The 22416-nt window shown below is 39.9% G+C and overlaps 1 protein-coding gene across 1 annotated transcript in view; it reads right to left on the reverse strand.

Annotated features, from left to right (window-relative positions):
- LOC126416263 (oxysterol-binding protein-related protein 6-like) overlaps window positions 1-22416 on the reverse strand; it is a 259898-nt gene that overhangs the window by 68250 nt on the left and 169232 nt on the right. Inside the window, exons 11-13 of the mRNA XM_050083896.1 lie at window positions 17621-17831; window positions 16584-16765; window positions 4845-5057 (exon numbers count right to left, since the gene is read on the reverse strand). Coding sequence (XP_049939853.1) covers window positions 4845-5057; window positions 16584-16765; window positions 17621-17831 — 606 coding nt within the window. The remainder of the gene's footprint in view (window positions 1-4844; window positions 5058-16583; window positions 16766-17620; window positions 17832-22416) is intronic.

Here is a 22416-nt window from a genome sequence, read left to right on the forward strand (position 1 = left end):
GTTATCGTCTCGCATGTATCAACTCCTCTGCCAACTGGTCCCCCTGCAGGATCAGTCTTCACTTTCTTTTGATAGGCTGTCAGAGACTGTGGTCGCGCGTGTGTGTGTGTGTGTGTGTGTGTGTGTGTGTGTGTGTGTGTTGTCTATTTTTTGACAAAAGCATTGCTGGCCAAAAGCTAACTTTCTGACAGTCTTTTATTATGCCTTTCTGCAGCTCAGCATCTCTGCTATATAGTGAAATTCACATTTTATGTGTTACCTGGGCCTTGTCTTTTTGCTTATTTTACCTTCCTACTGTCTTCAGTATTTTGTTATCAAGAACACTCAATGGACTACAGAGTACCCCAATTACATTACAAAGAAGTAATGCTGTAAGGATGGGTCATGAGTCGTGCTTGGTAGCTCAACTGGCAGAGCACTTACCCACAAAAGGCAAAGGTCCTGAGTTCGAGTCTTGGGCCGGCATACAGTATTAATCTGCCTGGAAGCTTCATATCAGTGCAAACTCTGCTCCAGAGTGAAAATTTCATTCTCTAATTTCAACTTGTTCATATAATGTAGAAGTACATTTAGAAACTTTCTGTTGAACTAACATGCCTTACCTACAAGAACGCCTTCAGTGAATAAAGTACCTATGCATAACAAAATATATTTTATGTAAATACGATTTCATTCATCACATTCATTAGATCCCATCAAGAAGAATTTTCAAGCATTTGGAATGAGTCATGGTACATATTAAAACGAGGCAAAGGCATCACAGAAACCTAATCTATATACTGTATTAACAATAATCTACTGCTGATCCCCTTCATGCTTTTCTCGTTATGCCATCTAAATTTTATCAAGCAAATTAACATGAATGCTCCTAGTTTGAAAAAAGCTGTGGCATCTTCGGTTTTGCTCTACAGCTGCTGTTTACTTTAGAAGTATACATCAAACTATTGGAGTAAAGCTTATAAAGAAAAGAACAGGGTGAGTGATTTGTGAACAGGATAGTACAGACTTATCTGTGGGTGTCTAGAAAGCATATTTAAAAAAAAAAAAAAAAAAAAAAAAAAAAAAAAAAAAAAAAAAAAAAAAAAAGCTGTTGTATTTTAACTGCAGTCAACATGTGTTTGTAATATGCTTTCAGGCTTCTGTATAAGCTGGTGTGTCTAAGACCATTTTGTAAAATGGACAGACACTCTTTCCCCCCCCCCCCCCCCTACGACATTTTATTGCAATGACAACAATCTGTGTACAGCAAACACTTTATCGTGGCAATTCCCTTTTAAGCCTAAACTAATGAGGGCCAAGTCCTATGACGGCTCTCATAATCTTGATATTCCTCGACTAGTTGGTAGTGGTTAGTCAACGCTAATGTTGTATTTTTTCTGATCTTAGGGCATGGTAATAGTCAATTTTCTTTGGGAGAAGACACTACAAATTACTGCCTTTACATTTTGTTGCAAAACAGGGTTCATAGTGTTGCTGCTGTTGTGGTCTTCAGTCCTGAGACTGGTTTCATGCAGCTCTCCATGCTACTCTGTCCTGTTCAAGCTGCTTCATCTCCTAGTACGTACTGCATTCTACATCCTTCAGAATCTGCTTAGTGTATTCATCTCTAGGTCTCCCTCCATGATTTTTACCCTCCACACTGCCCTCCAATACTAAATTGGTGATCCATTGATGCCTCAGAACATGTCCTACCATCTTATCCCTTCGTCTAGTCAAGTTGTGCCACAAACTCCTTTTCTCCCCAATTCTATTCAATACCTCCTCATTAGTTATGAGATCTACCCATCTAATATTCAGCATTCTTCTGTAGCACCACATTTCGAAAGCTTCTATTCTCTTCTTGTCCAAATTATTTATCGTCCACATTTCACTTCCATACACGGCTACACTCCATACATATACTTTCAGAAACGACTTCCTGACACTTAAATCTATACTCGATGTTAACAAATTTCTCTCTTCAGAAACGCTTTCCTTGCCGTTGCCAGTCTACATTTTATATCCTCTCTACTTCGACCATCATCAGTTATTTTGCTCCCCAAATAGCAAAACTCCTTTACTACTTTAAGTGTCTCATTTCCTAATCTAATTCCCTCAGCATCACCCGATTTAATTCGACTACATTCCATTATCCTCGTTTTGCTTTTGTTGATGTTCATCTTATACCCTCCTTTCAAGACACTATCCATTCTGTTCAACTGCTCTTCTAAGTCCTTTGCTATCTCTGACAGAATTACAATGTCATCAACGAACCTCAAAGTTTTTATTTCTTCTCCACGGATTTTAATACCTACTCCGAATTTTTCTTTTGTTTCCTTTATTGCTTGCTCAATATACAGATTGAACAACATTGGGGAGAGACTACGACCCTGTCTCACTCCCTTCCCAACCACTGCTTCCCTTTCGTGCCCCTCGACTCTTATAACTGCCATCTAGTTTCTGTACAACTTCAGAATTTGAAAGAGAGTATTCCAGTCAACATTGTCAAAAGCTTTCCCTAAGTCTACAAATGCTATAAACGTAGGTTTGCCTTTTCTTAATCTAGCTTCTAAGGTAAGTCATAGGGTCAGTATTGCCTCACGTGTTCCAACATTTCTATGGAATCCAAACTGATCTTCCCCAAGGTCGGCTTCTACCTGTTTTTCCATTCATCTGTAAAGAATTTGTGTTAGTATTTTGCAGCCATGACTTATTAAACTGATAGATCGGTAATTTTCACATCTGTCAACACCTGCTTTCTTTGGGATTGGAAGTATTTTATTCTTCTTTAAGTCTGAGGTTATTTTGCCTGTCTCATACATCTTGCTCACCAGATGGTAGAGTTTTGTCAGGACTGGCTCTCCCAAGGCTGTCAGTAGTTCTAATGGAAAGTTGTCTACTCCTGGGGCCTTGTTTCGACTTAGGTCTTTCAGTGCTCTGTCAAACTCTTCACGCAGTATCATATCTCCCTTTTCATCTTCATCTACATCTTCTTCCATTTCCATAATATTGCCTTGAAGTACATCGCCCTTGTATAGACCCTCTATATACGCCTTCCACCTTTCTGCTGCCCCTTCTTTGCTTAGAACTGGGTTTCCATCTGAGCTCTTGATATTCATGAAAGTGGTTCTCTTTTCTCCAGAGGTCTCCTTAATTTTCCTGTAGACAGTATCCATCTTACCCCTAGTGAGATAAGCCTCTACATCCTTACATTTGTCCTCTAGTCATCCCTGCTTAGCCATTTTGCACTTCCTGTCGATCTCATTTTTGAGACGTTTGTATTCCTTTTTGCCTGCTTCATTTACTGCATTTTTATATTTTCTCCTTTCATCAATTAAATTCAGTATTTCTTCTGTTACCCAAGGATTTCTACTAGCCCTCATCTTTTTACCTACTTGATCCTCTGCTGCCTTCACTACTTCATCCCTCAGAGCTACCCATTCGTCTTCTACTGTATTTCTTTCCCCCATTCTTGTCAATTGTTCCCTTATGCTCTCCCTGAAACTCTGTACAACCTCTGGTTCTTTCAGTTTATCCAGGTCCCATCATAGTACAACTGAATATTTTGTAGTATCTTGGTCTCTCTAACTTTGATGGATTAATCAATGGATAAAGGTGAACATCATCAAGTAAGTCCTGTTAAAATCAATTTTACACTCTTGCAAGTAAATTAAGTTCATGTGGAAAGCTATTTTTGTGAGTTATCATAAAGTCAGTGTTCATTAATATGGCAGCAAAGATCGTATGCCTATGTTAATTTTTTATTTGATTTTATTTTTAAAAAATTGATGATTGCCAAATTGGACTGTGTAATGTAGTCATAAAAGAAAGTCCTCACAGTTTAAGCTTTGAATTAATTGCAGTCCACTGAAACTCCCTATTCACTTCCCTGAATTCACTTAAAAAATAATAACCATTTCTTTTTAGTAATAAAACTTTTCCCTCTCACACAGATAGTTACTTTCTGATAAAATGGAATGTACTTCTGAAGTTTTCACAGTAGGTGTTCACACAAGCTAAAACAATACTGACAATGTGAGACAATGTAAGACAAGATAAGATGAGACAAAATGACAAAATTAGATTGAGACACCATTGTCTCTACTGTTTATAGACTTATACAAAACAAAAGATGATGTAACTACTTATGCCTAGAAGTTTTTAGTACACTACTTATGCTTTTGAAATGGTTATCCTTACATAATTCACAATTATTCAAAAAAACTGTAATGAAATTATTTAAAATCATTGCTTATGGCCATATAAGAGTGGCTTCAGACGGAAGTGGGAGAAAACCGGTGCAGGGAGAATAAAGCATTCCCTGCCTCCTGGGCAGCTGAGGAAAGCAGAACTGACACACTGTGATAGTAATCCCAAATTCCCTTGCCCGAAAACCTCAAACCACACATACACACACCAAATTCCTTCTAGTGTTATTTGAGCTGTATTCGAAGCCTACAATGGACCTGGAATGGACTTCTCATCGATTTCGAAACAAGGAAAGAAAAAAACCAGTAGTTAACAGGACAAAGTAAAGTGGAGTACACAAAGCATTCTGTAAAGGCTAGCACAATTGCTTGATAAAGTTGACAGTGTTGTAAATGAGGTAGCATATGTCTCAACTGTGTTATCTTACACAACAGAAGTTCAAAACACACACCACACCCCCAAACTAAAACTGCCAAGTTAAAGTGTGTCCACATTGGTAGCAGCTGTAAAAGTCATAAGACAAAGATAAAAATGCAGTGTTTTAAACGGCTAATACTGCTAGTAGCAGTATGAGCAAGATGATAAAAGTGCATTCTAAATAACTAATGCTTAGAATGCTAGAAAAACATAAACAGCAGTCTTAAGTATGTACATACCTGTTCAGCAATGAATCTAAAGCCTTTATCTTCTCTAATACATTCATACGTTTCCCCTAGCAGAGGATTAAATGGTTTGCTGCCAGCACGAAAATATGATGAACCATAGCTTGACACAGCAAATGCTGCTACATATACCATACGCTCATATGGATCATCAAGTTCAGCAGCCTTGTCTAGAAGTTCACTATATTCCAGTTCTTCACACATTCTCTGAAAAGATTTTAAAATTATTGCAAATACTAAGTGCATGTTCATTAATTATTAAAAACCCTGAAAATATAATCAAACATTTCATGTTCATATGGATCATCAAGTTCAGCAGCCTTGTCTACAAGTTCACTATATTCCAGTTCTTCAAACATTCTCTGAAAAGATTTTAAAATTATTGAAAATACTAAATGCACATTCATTAATTATTAAAAATCCTGAAAAATAATCAAATATTTCAGTCACATATGCCAAGAAAACTGAGTGTCATGAGAAACTCTGAACTGATTTACAAGTTTTTACTCACAGTGATCACAATACAACTAAACCAAGACTTACATAATATTTAGTTAATTTTGTCCATCACATGGGATGTGTGAAAGGACACTATGTACTAGAGTACTTTGGAGCAACTCACATCGCTGCTCACTGAAAAGTATTGAAGCATGTTTAATTAGACTCTCTTTTTGTCTTATGGTAAAGTATAAAAAGGTAAATTCACTGGAGGCAAGTGTAAAATTATGAGGAGAGAAAATTTCAGTACTGTCAACAGACACATTCTTTTTTAAAAAAAAAGCTTTACCCAGATTTTGGTACTTTTTGTTCTTTCTTCAGGCATGAAAGATGGACACCTAGGCCCACCTCATTTGAGAACGAGGTGTGAAGGAGGCTGTTGACGGAAAAAGACTTCCACTCTTCCAATTTTTCAAATTCCGTAGGGTCACATTTTCTCATTATAAGCAAAAGGAAGTTTATTTCAAAACCAAAGCAGTTCCTTTCCAATTACACTGGTGTCCAAAATTAAAGCAACGAACAGAAATTTTGCAATGTTGCATTTACTTTCCCACAAAACAGTGTAAACAGGTAAAGTAGAAACAATCTAAAGAACACAGAACATAAACAACTGCAACATGCATAATGATAAGACAAAAATGTCCATTGTTTTTTCCAACTTAATGAATTTGCACACACATTCTGACAACTGGTTAATGCATGTCTGACCACAATATAGGCCTGACAATGACAGGATATGCTGTGAGTGATGTTATCAGTCTTATATTGAGGCAATTACACCCATTCTTCCTGCAGAGATGCTTGCAAATATTGGAGATTGGTTGGTGGATGCTGGCATGATGAAACCTGTATCCCTAGCACATACCAGGCTTACTCTATGGGATTCAAATTGCGAGAGTGTGCAGGCCATCCTATGTGTGCAGTATCTTCTGTTTCCAAGAAAACATCAACCACCTGTGCTCTATGAGATCGAGTATTATCGTCAATCAATACACAGTCTGGGCCCACACCACATCACAACAATCACGCATGAGGTCTCAAGATCTTGGCACAATACCTGACAGCAGTTAAACCTTTCCAGTTTACCAGTACAATTTTGTGTTTTGACTGGTTAACTTAATCTCAGCCCATACCATTAAGGATCCTCCTTGATATCAGTCACTTTCCACAATGTTTGGATTCTGAAATCATATTCCACATTCCCTCCAGGTGCGAATGCATTGAGAATCACTCTCCAGACCAAATCAGGACTCATCTGCAGAAAGAACATTGGCCCACTGTTCAACCGTCCAGGTGGCATGTTGATGACTCCACTCTAGACGTTCCCTTCTGTGAAGACGCATCATAGGTATACACACAGAAGGTCTCTGACAACAAAGGCTACTCTGCTGAAGCCTTCAGTACACCGTTTGTCTCAATGCAACACACCAGTAGATGCTGCGAGGTCAGATGCCAGTTGCCGTGCAGTACTAAGGCGGATCCATCATACCCTTACCGCCACATAACAATCCTCTCCTTTTGATATCACGTGGTTGGCCATGCCCTGGTCTTTGGTATTCTGTTTTGGTCTCTATAAATAGTTGCCACATCCAAGAAACAACAGAACAATTCACACTAAGCCTTCGGACCACATCAGTTTGCAACTGTCCTGCTTCCATTCTTCTTATAGCCCTCCATCGCATAGAGTCTGGCAGGCATCTTCTTTGTGCCATACTGCACCATCTGTGACTGCATACACAGCAACTGTGCATGTGGGACTACCTGGCAAGCACTACCACATTTGACAGGTGCCCTGCTATAATCATTGATGTGGTTCCCATTGTCTGGAGTGCCATCTTCCATGAGGAACATGCCTGTACGGACATTTGTTGACATTTTGTGTGATTACTGTGAATCAGACACAACACAGGTAAATAGCAGTTTGTTGCTTTAATTTTGGATGCCAGTGTGTGAATCCACTGTGGTAGCTCAGAGGCCAGCGCAGGTGAATGCCAAGCAAAGGCTTTAAGTTCAATTCCCAGTCTAGATGAAGATTTTTTTCACTCGAGGATTGGGTGTTGTTGAGTCTCTATCATTTCATCATAATCAACACGCAAGTTTGTGGAAGGGGCTTCAAATAAGAATACATGCACGAGGCACTTAAACATCCCAGGAACACACGTGTGTGTGTGTGTGTGTGTGTGTGTGTGTGTGTGTGTGTGTGTGTCGTGTCGTGCACGCACATGTGTTTTTCAAATAATTCTCTCCATTTAACGAACAAATGCAAAAAGGTTAGTTTTCTAAATCAGAATAATTGACATGAGGATACAATTATGACAGATGGAGGGAAACAATGTTAAAGATGTATACAGAAAAAATATGAAAAACTGACAGCATACTGCAGAATTGTTAATACAGTCAATCACTGTGCTAAGCTATTCAATTTATCAAATGCTTTTCAATCTAAAAACTAAACATTACAATCACATTGAGATGACCATCAACGTACAAAATAGCCAACCACATTACATTACAAAATTCTTGTAAGATCTGATTACAGTTTATGAAGACAACTACGTCTCTCTAGTTCCCACTGACGTTTTCACTTGTCACCCTATTCAGTAAGGTACAGCCTAACACATGAGTCAGAAATATTATTTCTACACTTTCCACTCTTACGGTCTGTTGTTTTGACAGTGTAGTACCCACTCCCTAAAATACTATTGGCACTGTCATTACTTTGTGCAATTTTAGAATCATCTCCTGGGTGGTATTCTGAAAGATTCCCTTGATTGTATCATACAGAACCTGCAATTTTTGTACTTCTGAAGTGATATAATGACAGGGCATATATGTAACATTGAAACCTCAATATATGAACTCTATGTTTTCTACTGTTTTGTTGATGGTAACTAGAACTCAATGGACGTTGATAAACTAGAAGCCATAACATGTGTGGGGAGTGCTTGATGACAAAGGGAGAGGTGTCTAGAACAAGAATGGACTGGGAATTGTTTAATTCTCCATGGTATCAGTGGTGGTGGTGGTGGTGGTGGTGGTGGTGGTGGCAGCGGTGATGAATGGAGACGAATTTTGAGTATGCGGAGTAAACTATCAATAAATGCAGTTGAGGTATTATTGTGATCAATTTCATGCAGAAGACAAGGTTCTCACTCACATACTCACAACATTTTGTTGTGGACCATAAAAAACTCCAACAGAAATTGTGTTGGTGGCCATCATTATACAGAAGGTAACAAAATGTAATTAAATTTAATCTTTTTCAAACCAAAGCAGTGAGTATGTAGGATTTCAAGGGATCATAGATTAGCAATAGCTAGAGTGAAAATAGACACAAAGCTAAAAGACGATGCTGCCAAAGTCATCGGGCAAGAAATCAAATACACTCCTGGAAATGGAAAAAAGAACACATTGACACCGGTGTGTCAGACCCACCATACTTGATCCGGACACTGCGAGAGGGTTGTACAAGCAATGATCACACGCACGGCACAGCGGACACACCAGGAACCGCGGTGTTGGCCGTCGAATGGCGCTAGCTGCGCAGCATTTGTGCACCGCCGCCGTCAGTGTCAGCCAGTTTGCCGTGGCATACGGAGCTCCATCGCAGTCTTTAACACTGGTAGCATGCCGCGACAGCGTGGACGTGAACCGTATGGGCAGTTGACGGACTTTGAGCGTGGGCGTATAATGGGCATGCGGGAGGCCGGGTGGACGTACCGCTGAATTGCTCAACACGTGGGGCGTGAGGTCTCCACAGTACATCGATGTTGTCGCCAGAGGTCGGCGGAAGGTGCACGTGCCCGTCGACCTGGGACCGGACCGCAGTGACGCACGGATGCACGCCAAGACCGTAGGATCCTACGCAGTGCCGTAGGGGACCGCACCGCCACTTCCCAGCAAATTAGGGACACTGTTGCTCCTGGGGTATCGGCGAGGACCATTCGCAACCGTCTCCATGAAGCTGGGCTACGGTCCCGCACACCGTTAGGCCGTCTTCCGCTCACGCCCCAACATCGTGCAGCCCGCCTCCAGTGGTGTCTCGACAGGCGTGAATGGAGGGACGAATGGAGACGTGTCGTCTTCAGCGATGAGAGTCGCTTCTGCCTTGGTGCCAATGATGGTCGTATGCGTGTTTGGCGCCGTGCAGGTGAGCGCCACAATCAGGACTGCATACGACCGAGGCACACAGGGCCAACACCCGGCATCACGGTGTGGGGAGCAATCTCCTACACTGGCCGTACACCACTGGTGATCGTCGAGGGGACACTGAATAGTGCACGGTACATCCAAACCATCATCGAACCCATCGTTCTACCATTCCTAGACCGGCAAGGGAACTTGCTGTTCCAACAGGACAATGCACGTCCGCATGTATCCCGTGCCACCCAACGTGCTCTAGAAAGTGTAAGTCAACTACCCTGGCCAGCAAGATCTCCGGATCTGTCCCCCATTGAGCATGTTTGGGACTGGATGAAGCGTCGTCTCACGCGGTCTGCACGTCCAGCACGAACGCTGGTCCAACTGAGGCGCCAGGTGGAAATGGCATGGCAAGCCGTTCCACAGGACTACATCCAGCATCTCTACGATCGTCTCCATGGGAGAATAGCAGCGAGCACCACAAGCGCGAAGATGCGAGCTGGTGCCATTGCCATAGAGATTCGCCATTTGTGCGAGTTCCATCATCGCCAGAGGCGGCGCTGGGGATGAAGATACCGACGACTTCGCAATGCCTGTGTCTTGTTCGGACGACACAGCAGTTAGATTTGAGGCCAGGACGCTGCTGCAGCGATGCAGCCTGCATTACTGCGAAAGGTGGATATACACTGTACTAGTGCCGACATTGTGCATGCTCTGTTGCCTGTGTCTATGTGCCTGTGGTTCTGTCAGTGTGATCATGTGATGTATCTGACCCCAGGAATGTGTCAATAAAGTTTCCCCTTCCTGGGACAATGAATTCACGGTGTTCTTATTTCAATTTCCAGGAGTGTATATAGATTATGATAAATTATTTGAGACTACAGAGACTTCAACATTTATTGTGAAAACAATACCAACCTTATATAATAAAGTATTTTTATGCAAACAACAAACAATGTTGCAGGCATGATGAGAGCAAAAGAAAATCTAAAATTGAATAACACAGCTATAAACAGAACATAAGAAACTCTTCAAGCAAACGGCGGTAGAAATGTGTCGAATATGCTGAAGTAAAACTATTCCGAAATGTCTTTAACAGAATGTGAAATAAAACCATGGGAACTTGGTAAGAGAAACAACCGAAAACAAGCAACATGAAGAAAAAAAAGAAAATTATGCTAGGCAATCGACAAATATCACCAGTTGAGATGGCAAATGGTGCATACCTGACTACAGAGAGAAAGTTCTACAAGCATACCAAGATTTATTAAAGATTTCCACAGTTCAAGAGATGCACACAGTTAATCAAAATAATGAAATTGTAGTTGCAATGGCAAATAAGTAATACAGAGCTACTTAAGCTATGAAGGTAAGAAAGGAGCTCCGCAGTGACATGATCAAACCTGGCTGCATGCAGAATGACAACAAGCCAGTGTTATATTCAGCTTAAATAATAAGCACTGGTTGCCTTTTTGTTGACTAACTACACTACCAGCTTGGGCTATGTGTGGTGTTTCACTCTGGTTGGATTTCTCATAGCAGTATGAAGGCCTTTCGGTTCATTTACAGACTTGCAATATTTCAGTTTGTCTTCTTTGTTTAACCATTGCTACCCAGAAGCTCATGTCGTGTGCCGAACTCTCAAATTGTACCTAAAAATTATTGTAACTAGTGTTTTTGTTCAAATAAAGGGAATGGAAGCACTGCTCCAACAGTCGTGCCAGGTTCTACGTATCCGAGGTGACGAATCGCACGACTGATGCCAAGTGCTTTGAATCCCTCAAATCTAGGAGGGATGACATCAACATGTGAAATTCCAGAATGAATGACACAAACAATGGTTCACCACACAACAGCAACTGATTACTTTGATATGGCAACAGCAACAGCAAATGTCACATCAAGCACCAGCCTTGGCACTGGCTGTGCCTCCATTCCCCTCTTTCCGAGACGGCAAGGGCAACTGGGATGAGCACTTCCAATGGTTATCGCACAACTTTGCAGCTTTAAAGACTACGTGTCCAGAACTTCAAAGCCCTCTCTTTTTGTCCTGATCCTATTAAAATATTTTGTTTGCTTCATAAGCTCCACCCATTAGACGACCTGGAAGACTCATTTTTTAAGAGCATGTGAACTGCTGTCAGATTACCATAAACTTAAGACCCATACAATATTTTTTCCTTCCAAATCATACCAGAAATGGATCATGGAACTAAAGGCTTAAGTTGGCACTGTACCTTCGAATGTACAAATTCGACTTGTAAAAAATTCTACACGTTCTTACTGATAAGGAAATGTGTTTTTCAAAATCTATGTATGTTCACACACAGGCTTTAAAAAATTCAGACCTTTCTTCAGAATGAGTCCGCAACATTGTATAAAGTTTTGAATTTGTACAAGAAACCCAACAACAATGCCAAAACTGTTCTACAGTTTCCTAATTGGCTTCAGTAGTGGTTGACAAATAACCAGCTCACTCAGCAAAACTGGAGCTCAGGAAATAATCCTATCCCCAGCAAGACTTGCAGTAGAATGCACAATCAATCTCTTGGGAAGATGGCTCAAAATCAGTCATATTCATTTTATTCTGGCATTGTTTTTACATTAAGCTTCAGCACATGGCAATTGCCATCCCGTCCAGACTGTTTCTGAATCTACCCTTACCACCGATGCCCCAGGTGTGATGAACAGTGGTTTCCACGTCGGAATCATGGCAACATAGTATCTGCAATTTCTCCCTATGTGGAATGACTGCAAGTGACCAGAAGCAGGATTCAGTAAATAAACTCAAAATCATCATAAACCCTGAGACAGCTACACCACTGAAGTTATCATCTAAAATGAAAATTTTTGACAACCTGATAGTGTTTGAAGCTGATATAGGGCTGCAGCTTTGATGATAAATACGAACTCTTCAAATGGAGGTTATATATACAAATGTGTGCCACGGTGAATGATCTTTAGTGTTATTAGTTCCCTTGTACCAAATGATATTTCCTGTCCAACTGTATTTAATCAGTCTAGCTTAGCCGTCAATGAGACATCATGGTTCCCTTCCAAGCCATCAACAAACTCTGCAAATGTATTTCAGAGCTGTTTTCTACAGGGCTAGGATGTGCCTCTCGAATAGAGGCAAAGATACAACTCCAACCCCTGACGCAGTGTCCCTTATGCACTGGCATGTCCTTCACCACACATTCCGCATGAGGACATTAAAAAACAGCTTTACCACTTCTAACAAAAACAAGTGATCACATCTAGCTCAACTAGTTTGTGGGCTCCCCCTTTTGTGGTAGTACACAAACCAAATGACTGCCTCAGACAGTGTGAATTTAACTCAGAGGTGGTGGCTGACACCTATCTGATTTCATACTCTGACCCTTTTTTCAAAATTAAATGGTGATTAACTTTACTCTAATACCAATCTGCAGGAGGTATACTTACAACTACTTGCATCTGGACTCTAAAAGAGTGCTTGCTTTAACACACCATTCAACCTCTCCCAATATCAGTGCCTTCCTTGTGGCATCTCTAGTGCCCCTGCATTTTCCAAAGATACTTGGAACAACTGATCCCAGAAATTTCATTGTAATCATTTCAGTGTTTTTTTTTTTAAAAAAAACAGCAACATTATCAAGGGTCTCATAAACATCTCAAAAACTTCCACTCACTTTTTTCCGTCGTACAGAAAGGCAGCCCAAAGTGCAATTTCAAGAAAAGGCAGTTTTTCCGGTTGCCTTAACAGTAGTGAATTAAAGATTCTCGGAAAGTTCAAAGTAAATTTTCTCAGGTATTTTTGATAGTTACATTGAACTGCTTTGGCAAAATGATATTTGAGTTCTGAACTTCATATACATATAATATTAAAAATTATATAAATTCAATTTCCAGGTAGACACCTTGTCAGCATTATCTGCTTATCAGTATTCCATCACGTACAAACCAACAATGCGGCATATGAATGCAGAGGCTCTTTCCCGACTCCCAGCTAGCTGTGAAACAGAATTTGTCCAAAAGAAGGTTGGGTGCTTCCATATCAACTAAGAGGCCCTTTTAATTTTAAACAATTTTCAATTCACGACATCCACTACTGCAACTGAATCATAGAAGAACCTCACGATGAGATAAATTTTTAAGCGGGTGAAGTCAGACTGGTGACTGGTAGGATTATCTCAATACAAAATCAAACCCAGCATCATATTGCTACTTTTCTTTGAAACATAAGTTGTCAGCTCAGCATGGGGTCCTCCTACTTACTATGGACCCCTGTGGGTAGTGATCCCGCCCTCACTTCGCACTCTGGTCCTTGTTATGCTTTATGTGGGTCACTGGTGTCTCACACAGATCAAGATCTTGGCCCACCACCATGCTTACTAGCTGGCCACTGACAAAGATAGTGAGTTTCTTGGCCGCTCATGTCCCAACTTTGTCCCCAATCAGGCATCTCAAAAAGTTTTTTCATCCTGGCACCATCCTGCTGCTCCTTGGGACAGAGTTCAAGTAGACTTTGCAGCTGCTTTTCTCAACTGAGTGTGGCTAATCATTGTGGACCCTTCCTCAAACTTTCCACATGTCAGCAAAACATATGAAAAGTGACAATTAAAGCACTTGGCAGGCGTTCATGATAGAAGGCTTCCCATGGACCATATGACTGATGGTGATCCCCAGTTCATATTTGCCCCACATGCAGAGTTTTACACTAAATATGGCATACAGCATATCTTGACTTCCTTTTCACCCTCATTCAGATGGTGAGGTGGAGCGGATGATTTGCACTTTTAAGGAAAAGATGAATGTAGCAATTCAGTCTTCTTCTAACAAAGGCACTCTAATTTTTTATGTATATACAGGACCACGTCTGTCACAGGCAAAAAACCAGTAGAACTTCTGCATGGCAGGCAACTTGTAACCATTTTCCACCTTCTCTTCCAGCAACAGCACTAGCAGTGTACGCCACACTGATGTAGCTTCCATAAGGGAAACTCAGTATGGGGTGGACCTTCAGACAGCATATGGTGTGGGCCCCCCGCTACCATCAAAGGTGGGCAGGACTGTCACCTTTATAACTTCGGAGGACAACAGACATTACTGGCAGTGTCACCTGAATAGCTTAAGGGCTGACCGACCAAGCACTGCAACCTGGGAGTGTGGCAGCTATCTCCACCGTCCTCCTCCTCCTCCCCACCCCCCACCCCCTCCATCCCTCAGCCCCACTGTTGTTGCAGTAGAAACCTCAAGTAGATGACCATAGTCACTGCTGCCACACTACAGTGAACCCCCGTCGTACCTCCCTGACCACAACGGCGACCTCGATGTGACAGTGCAATCACGCAGACCCACCCACTTCTCTTCCCACATAGCTACCTGTCTACAATATTAAGATGGCCACTCTGGCAGAGGTGTGGCCCTACCTTCTTGCGGAATTGACGTAAGTTTGGTTCTTTTTGAGCCTATGTGCTGCCTCAGGGGTGAGGCAGGGGAGTGACGCTGTATCCATTGACTCAGAGAGCAAGATTATTTACTCACTTACACAACTGGTGATGTTACACGCTCGCAGCAGGCAGGGAGCATGCCCTAACTGGCCAGAGGAACACTCTCTGCACATCACATGGCTTAACCCTATTTTCTCCGGAGCAAACCTATTCAGTCTATACATTAGCAACATACATGGTGGCTGCCCTCTTGCCTGGTAGCCAAATTATTGGCTTGTTATTCTTTGAAGGTACTTTCAATACAGGCATTTATCCTAAAATTTTCAAGAAATTATGGGCTCAGTTAAGTAGTACTGCTTTTTCCAGCAAGATGGATGTATATTCCACACATACTACCAATAGATGTCTTATTCAAGGAGTCTTTAAAGAAGAATGAATCATAAGCAAAGGTTAGTGGCTGCCTCATTTGCTGGAGTTGTCTCCTTATGGTCTTTTCTTTTTTTTTCCCTTGTGTGGATATTTAAATGGAAAAGTGTACAAAAATACCTTAAAATGGTAGGCTAATTGAAGAAAAACACATAAAAGTATTGAAAAAACCCATGTTATAGTCCTGCACTAAGTGAGTTTGAATTCGATTTCACAGACATGAAACTGCACAGTGGTGCAAAACAACCATTTTTAACATATGTTGTAATTTTTACACGTGGGTAGTGAATGACAGGGGTAGCTGACAGGGTACAATGAGGCACTGACAACTTTCTGGTTGTTGCCAATCTAGTCTCCCTTTCTAAGCAAATACCACTTTTTCTCCTTTTGTACCAAAAGCATGTGTGAAATAAGTAGTTAAAAGTACCAAAATTTGCATCATTAGTCACTTTTAATAACTTCAAAAACAGTATTCAATCACAAAATATGAAACAAAACTCAGTGCAGCAAAGGAAACACAGAATGCTGACAATAATGCCACGGCAAACAGCACTATATGCTATGCTACGGATAGCATCTGGCAAGTTCTAATGATTCTGCTACTCCTATCAGCCACTGTACTGAGTGTCTTCATGAAGAGTGTGTATGGTACTGTTTAGGCTTTACCTCATATAATCCATCCCACACCCTAAAGATTAGGTAGTAATTTCATTTTGGAACAAATTGGGGTATTTGCACTACTTTTAATTCTTTTCTTAAATTCAATAATCAAAAACAGGTGTATCTGTTTCATGTTACCATGATGCATTATTATGATGTACAATCACTTGTTATGTGCTCTGTACCTCTTAATGTTTTCACCTCCTCATCAGATGTACCACCCACATAATAAGATTTTCATTGTATAGTATAAAAAAAAATTTTTTTTTTTTGAAGGACCATTAGATTGCTCTATAACTATCCTATGTGGCGGGTTTTATTCTCTCTCCGTATTTTTCTTCAGTCAGTATTGGCAACGGGAAAAGCTGACTGCTAGGGAATAATATACCACTACTAAAATTTTTCTTATCCAGTTTGCCTTTATACTACTGTGCTTGCATGTTGTCATTTGCTTCACTCTTTCCCCCTCCCCTCCACTGAGTGTGTCCTCTTTGTTACTTAACTGTCAAACATTTAGTCTGGACATCATATACTGACAGAAATATAAACAGATGTGCAAAACACACAAAACACCAACCTGTAACATGGAGAGAGGTTCATTTAAAGCCACTGGCATTGAAACTTGTGAAAGATCTTTGCCAATATTCTTGCACAAAAGGTTCCACAATGAAAGTCCTTCTGTGTCTGGACGGACGGCGGGCAGTTTGGTTCTCCTGCCAGTCATACATTTTATACTTGTACTGCCTCCTCCAGGAGCCGCTGCAACAAATATAAGTCCAATGAGATCGAGGAACATGTGCCTATTTGTGGATTTTTTCTGTAATATGACACTACATGAGACAATCGAGAAAAAATACCTACTCTTTTTCTCCAAATGAGAATATAAATATTTTATTTAGTTTATTTTAATTGTGGTTTACACTAAAAAACCTCCTTGTATTAGCACCTCTGATTATTTAAACACATTTTATCAGATGCTAATGTGAAAAGTATTGTGAACCACAGTAAAAAATATACAAATGCTGGCACAAGAGTAACACAGTAACATAGCTTCTGAATTCTTGCGACAACAGATTACATTTTTGTTAATAATGATGAAAAAAGAGACTCGTCTAAAAACAAAAAGATCACGAGGAAAAATATGTTGCTCAGAAAACGGAAGAAGAAAAAGCACCTCCACTTGTGTTATCCTGCATCTCCTGACATGAAGACTAAGTGAATATGTTTCATTTGACACTTTTCCCCACCTTTCTAGTTGTACCACCTGCTTAGATCATGTCTTCGATTGTTAAGAGACAAAATTAATCACTCTTCCTTCCAATTCTGAAACCTCTATAGAGCCAATTTTTTCAAATTTTATATGAGGACTGCACATAAATTAAATTGCCCGAACATTTTTATTCTCGCTCTGTTTTAGCTCTAAAGTAGAATCTGATCCTTTCGAAAAAAAAATTAATTATATAAAATTATATAATGAGAACGTGATTTCCATTAGACTCCTCACATTATTATTACTTAAGCACTCAATGGACCGACATAAAAGAATACAACAAATTTAAGTTACTTTTTATTTCAACCGAGTTATACGATCAAACAGAAACTGGTTATTCTTACCACTCTGTGCAGGAGTGTATTCAGTGCCGACCTCACTGTTCTCACTACTGACACTGCCTTCTTCACTCGTTATGCTGCCAGCTTCTGAAGAAGTATCACTTTCACGCCCCCCTCCACCGTCTTGTATTTGATACTCTTCGGCATCGAAGAACTCTGAAGCACTAACGCAGGAGGAGCTGTATGAAAGTGATGCGTGTAGTGGTTTCTGCACCTGGAACATTCAATTTGATTCACTAATCTGAATCTGTTCGTAGAGCTTTTATCGAGAATTATTTCATTTAAAATTACTGTTTTAGCTGCTCAGCTCTCAATGGTTTATGAAATGTTAGGTACAATATAGAATACGAATGTGACAAAAGTGAGAGTCATTTCTGCATGTGTATTTTACTACTTGATGTTTCAGTATTAAGCACACGAGTTTCAATACATCTTATGTTTACAAATTTATATAGACTGAAAAAGGAGTGCCACCTATTTTCTGCATTTCAGCAACAAACTGTGATGAAGTACAGAAAACTAACAGCAGAAAATGGAAATAAATATTATGCTACAATGAAAGCTTTTGTGAAGATTATTTTAACTGAATATTTTTGCCTCTACCATTGTAACTATGATAAAACTACTGGAACAAATGTCAAAAAGAATTGTGAAGTTGCAGTTATAAAAATTGTTAAGTTCAACCCAGTTATTGCAAAAATTTACCAATCACCATTTGGAAATCTTGAACTTTTCTGGAATACAAGGAATGTTCATGAAAAGGTATGAAACATCACAACAACCAAACTGATGAAATTTTCATATTCCACCTTTGAGTTAATACAGCGAGACATCTAGGGACGCAAATATAGTTGTCACCTCCCCCTAAATAATTCAAAGCTGTGCCCTCAGCAGGGAAGGTGAGGTTCACCACCAACACTGATGCCAGAGATCCAATGGCCTGGTCTGCTCATGCAGGGTGTGATTCTGCTCCACAACAATGCATGTCCACATGTCTCCGAGGTCACACTTGGTATAATGGCCAAGTTCAACTGGGAGCAACTTGGGCATCCACCCTACAGTTCAGACATGTCGCCTTGCAACTTCCATGTATTTGCTCCGTTAAAAAAAGGCATCTCAAACGGAAGTACCTCAACTATGATGGCAAAGTGTGATTTGGTAACCCTATGCAACATTATTTTTTATGTTTGCATAATTTCTGCTGATCTCAAAAAAAGTTTTGTAGTGGTTTTAGATCTACTATTAGGTTTTTTCCCCTAGCATGCACAGTTTTTTTTAACAAATCAATTATACTCATTTTTCATTTAAACATAAGTTCCACTGGGAGAAATTTTATTGCAAGCAAGGGAAATTTTATTTTAGTGATATGGAATAGTTGGCCAAACTTGTCACACCCATCTGGCTGTTAGGCAGAAAACTTTAGCTCCATGTTGACACGGTATAGTGTTGTGAGGTTATATTAGTGCTGTTGAATGTAGTTTTACTGCTTCTAAGAAATTAATTACCCAAGTGTCTGAATAACACAGACATATTGTGTTATGTTTGTGGTGGCTACATAATTGCTAAACAAATTTATAGTTTTGTGAAAAATGTTTGCTATGCATACTTCGGCACAAGATGGCGTGACTAAGATAAAAGCTCGGCACTGCACAAGGTGAGTGGAATACACAAGCCAAAGACCAGAAATGGAAGGTAATGAACCGACCTGGAAGAAAAATTTTCCAACCTGGTTAACAGAATATACGAAATTACCCAAGACATTATTACCTTCTTTTCACAGCATGCTTGGATTAATGAAACATATCATTAAAAATTACTTCCAAAATATGGTGACGCCTTCCTGTTCTTGGTAAAAAGATTTCCAAAAGCATCTTAGGAGAAACTTAAAGACGGGATTTTTGTGGGGCGGCAGGTCAGAAATTTAATGAAAGACAATTTGTTTGAAAGAACAATGCATCCAGTGGTTTAACGGGCTTGCGAATCTTTTAAAGAAGTGGTGCCCAGCAATTAGGTAACAACAAACATCCAAATTACAAAATCATGTTTAAAAAAACTTGCAGAGTTTCACGAATCAGGAATGTAACATGAGTGTGAAGCTTCATTTTCTACATTCACATATTTTTTTTTATTTTTTATTTATTTCTTCCCCCCCCCCCCCTGCGAACTTTGGTGTAAAGTTAGTGAAGAACAAAGGGAATCATTCCATCATGAGATCCAGTAGATGGAAAAGAGACACTAGAGACAAGATGGAACACAAACATAATGGCTGAATACTGTTTTATACTAACGAGAGACAGCAATGATGAAGGGAGACAATCAAGGAAGAGAAGTATTGCCCCATGTCAGAAACCACTTGATGCAGCAATGGAAAAATTAACTGTCAACTACATGTTGTGATTCTGAAATAATTATTAGCAATTTTAAGTTAATATACACCACTGTCCACTCTAATCCAGTTTATAGCGATTCTTTACAAGGTACAAAATAAATAATCTATCTTTTAATGCAATTTAAAATATTTCCCATTATAAAACAAATGTAATTTCAGCTAGAACTTCAGAGGTGGTCTGTACAAAAACTTATGATGTGATACAGAAAAACCAAAATCAGATCTGAAATTGCAATGAAAAATACTTTAAACATTACCTAAATAATCAATTTTTGACAGTATAAAGTAATTCCTCCCCATGAACCATTGACCTTGCCTTTGGTGGGGAGGCTTGGGTGTCCCAGTGATACAGGTAGCCGTACCGAAGGTAGAACCACAGTGGAGGGGTATCTGTTCAGAGACCAGACAAACGTTTGGTTCCTGAAGAGGGGCAGCAGCCTTTTCAGTAGTAGCAGGGGCAACAGTCTGGATGATTGACTGATTTGGCCTTGTAAAATCAAACAAAATGACCTTGCTGTGCTGATACTGCGAGCGGCTGAAAGCAAGGGGAAATTACAGCCTTAATTCTTCCCAAACGTATGCAGCATTACTGTATGGTTAAGTGATGATGGTGTCCTCTTGGGTAAAATATTCTGGAGGTAACACAGTCCCCTATGTGGATATCCAGGCGGGGACTACTCAGGAGGATGTTGTTATCAGGAGAAACGAAACTGGCATTCTACGGATCGGAGCGTGGAATGTCAGATTCCTTAATCAGGCAAGTAGATTAGAAAATTTAAAAAGGGAAATGGATAGGTTAAAGCTACATATAGTGAAATTAGTGAAGTTCGGTGGCAAGAGGAACAAGACTTCTGTTCATGAAAATACAGGGTTATAAACACAAAATCAAATAATGGTAATGCAAGAGTAGGTTTTTTAATGAATAAAAAAATAGGAATGCCGACAACGAACAGCATAGTGAACACATTATTGTAGCCAAAATAGACATGAAGCCCATGCTCACCACAGTAGTACAAGTTTATATGCCAACTAGCTCCGCAGATGAGAAAAAGATTGAAGAAATATATGATGCGATAAAAGAAATTATTCAGATTGTTAAAGGTGATGAAAAGTTAAAAGTTACGGAGGACTGGAATTTGAATCTAGGAAAAGGAAGAGAATGAAAAGTAGTAGGTGAATACGGACTGCGGTAAGGAATGAAATAGGAAGCCACCTGGTAGAACTTTGCACAGAGCATAACTTAATCATAGTTAACACTCAGAATGGTGAAAGAAGGTAGTATACGTGGAAGAGGCCTGGAGACACTGGAAGGTTTCAGATAGATTATATAATGGCAAGACAGAGATTTAGAAACCAGGTTTTAACTTTTAGGACATTTCCAGGGGCAAATGTGGACTCTGACCATAATTTACTGGTTATGAACTGTAGATTAAAACTGAAGAAACAGCAAAAAGGTAGGAATTTATGGAGATGGGACCTGGATAAACTGAAAGAACCATAGGTTGTAGAGTGTTTCACAGAGAGCATTAGGGAACAATTGACAAGAAAAAGGAAGAGAAATACAGTAAAAAAAGAATGGGTAGCTTTGACAGATGAAATAGTGAAAGCACCTGAGGATCAAGTTTTAAAAAGACGAGGGCTAGTAGAAATCCTTGGGTAACAGAAGAGAGATTGAATTTAATTAAAATATAAAAATGCAGTAAATGAAACAGGCGAGAAGAAATACAAATGTCTCAAAAATGAGATCAACGGGGAGTGCAAAATGGCTAAGCAGGGATGGCTAGAGGGCAAATGTAAGGATGTAGAAGCATATATCACTAGGGGTATGATAGATACTGCCTACAGGAAAATTGTAGAGACCTTTGGAGAAAAGAGAACCACCTGTATGAATATCAAGAGCAAAGATGGAAAACCAGTCCAAAGCAAAGAAAGGAAAGCAGGAAGTTGGAAGGAATGTATAGAGGGTCTGTACAACAGAGACGTAGTTGAGGGCAATATTATGGAAATGGAGAAGGATGTAGATGAAGATGAAATGGGAGATATGATACTGTGCGAAAAATTTGACAGAGCACTGAAAGACCTAAGTTGAAACAAGGCCCTGGGAGTAGACAACATTCCGTTAGAACTACTGATAGCCTTGGGAAAGCCAGCCATGACAAAACTCTTCCAGCTGGTGAGCAAGATGTATGAGACAGGTAAAATACATGCAAGGTAAAATACATGCAGACATCAAGAAGAATACAATAATTCCAATTCCAAAGAAAGCAGGAGCTGACAGGTGCGAAAAATTACCAAATTTTCAGTTTAATAAGTCACGGTAAAATGCTAACATGAATTCTTTACAGACGAATGGAAAAACTGATAGAAGACGACCTTTGGGAAGATTAGTTTGGAATATGTAGAAATGTTG

This window comes from Schistocerca serialis, chromosome 8 (assembly GCF_023864345.2).
Source record: "Schistocerca serialis cubense isolate TAMUIC-IGC-003099 chromosome 8, iqSchSeri2.2, whole genome shotgun sequence".
Lineage (NCBI taxonomy): Eukaryota > Metazoa > Arthropoda > Insecta > Orthoptera > Acrididae > Schistocerca > Schistocerca serialis.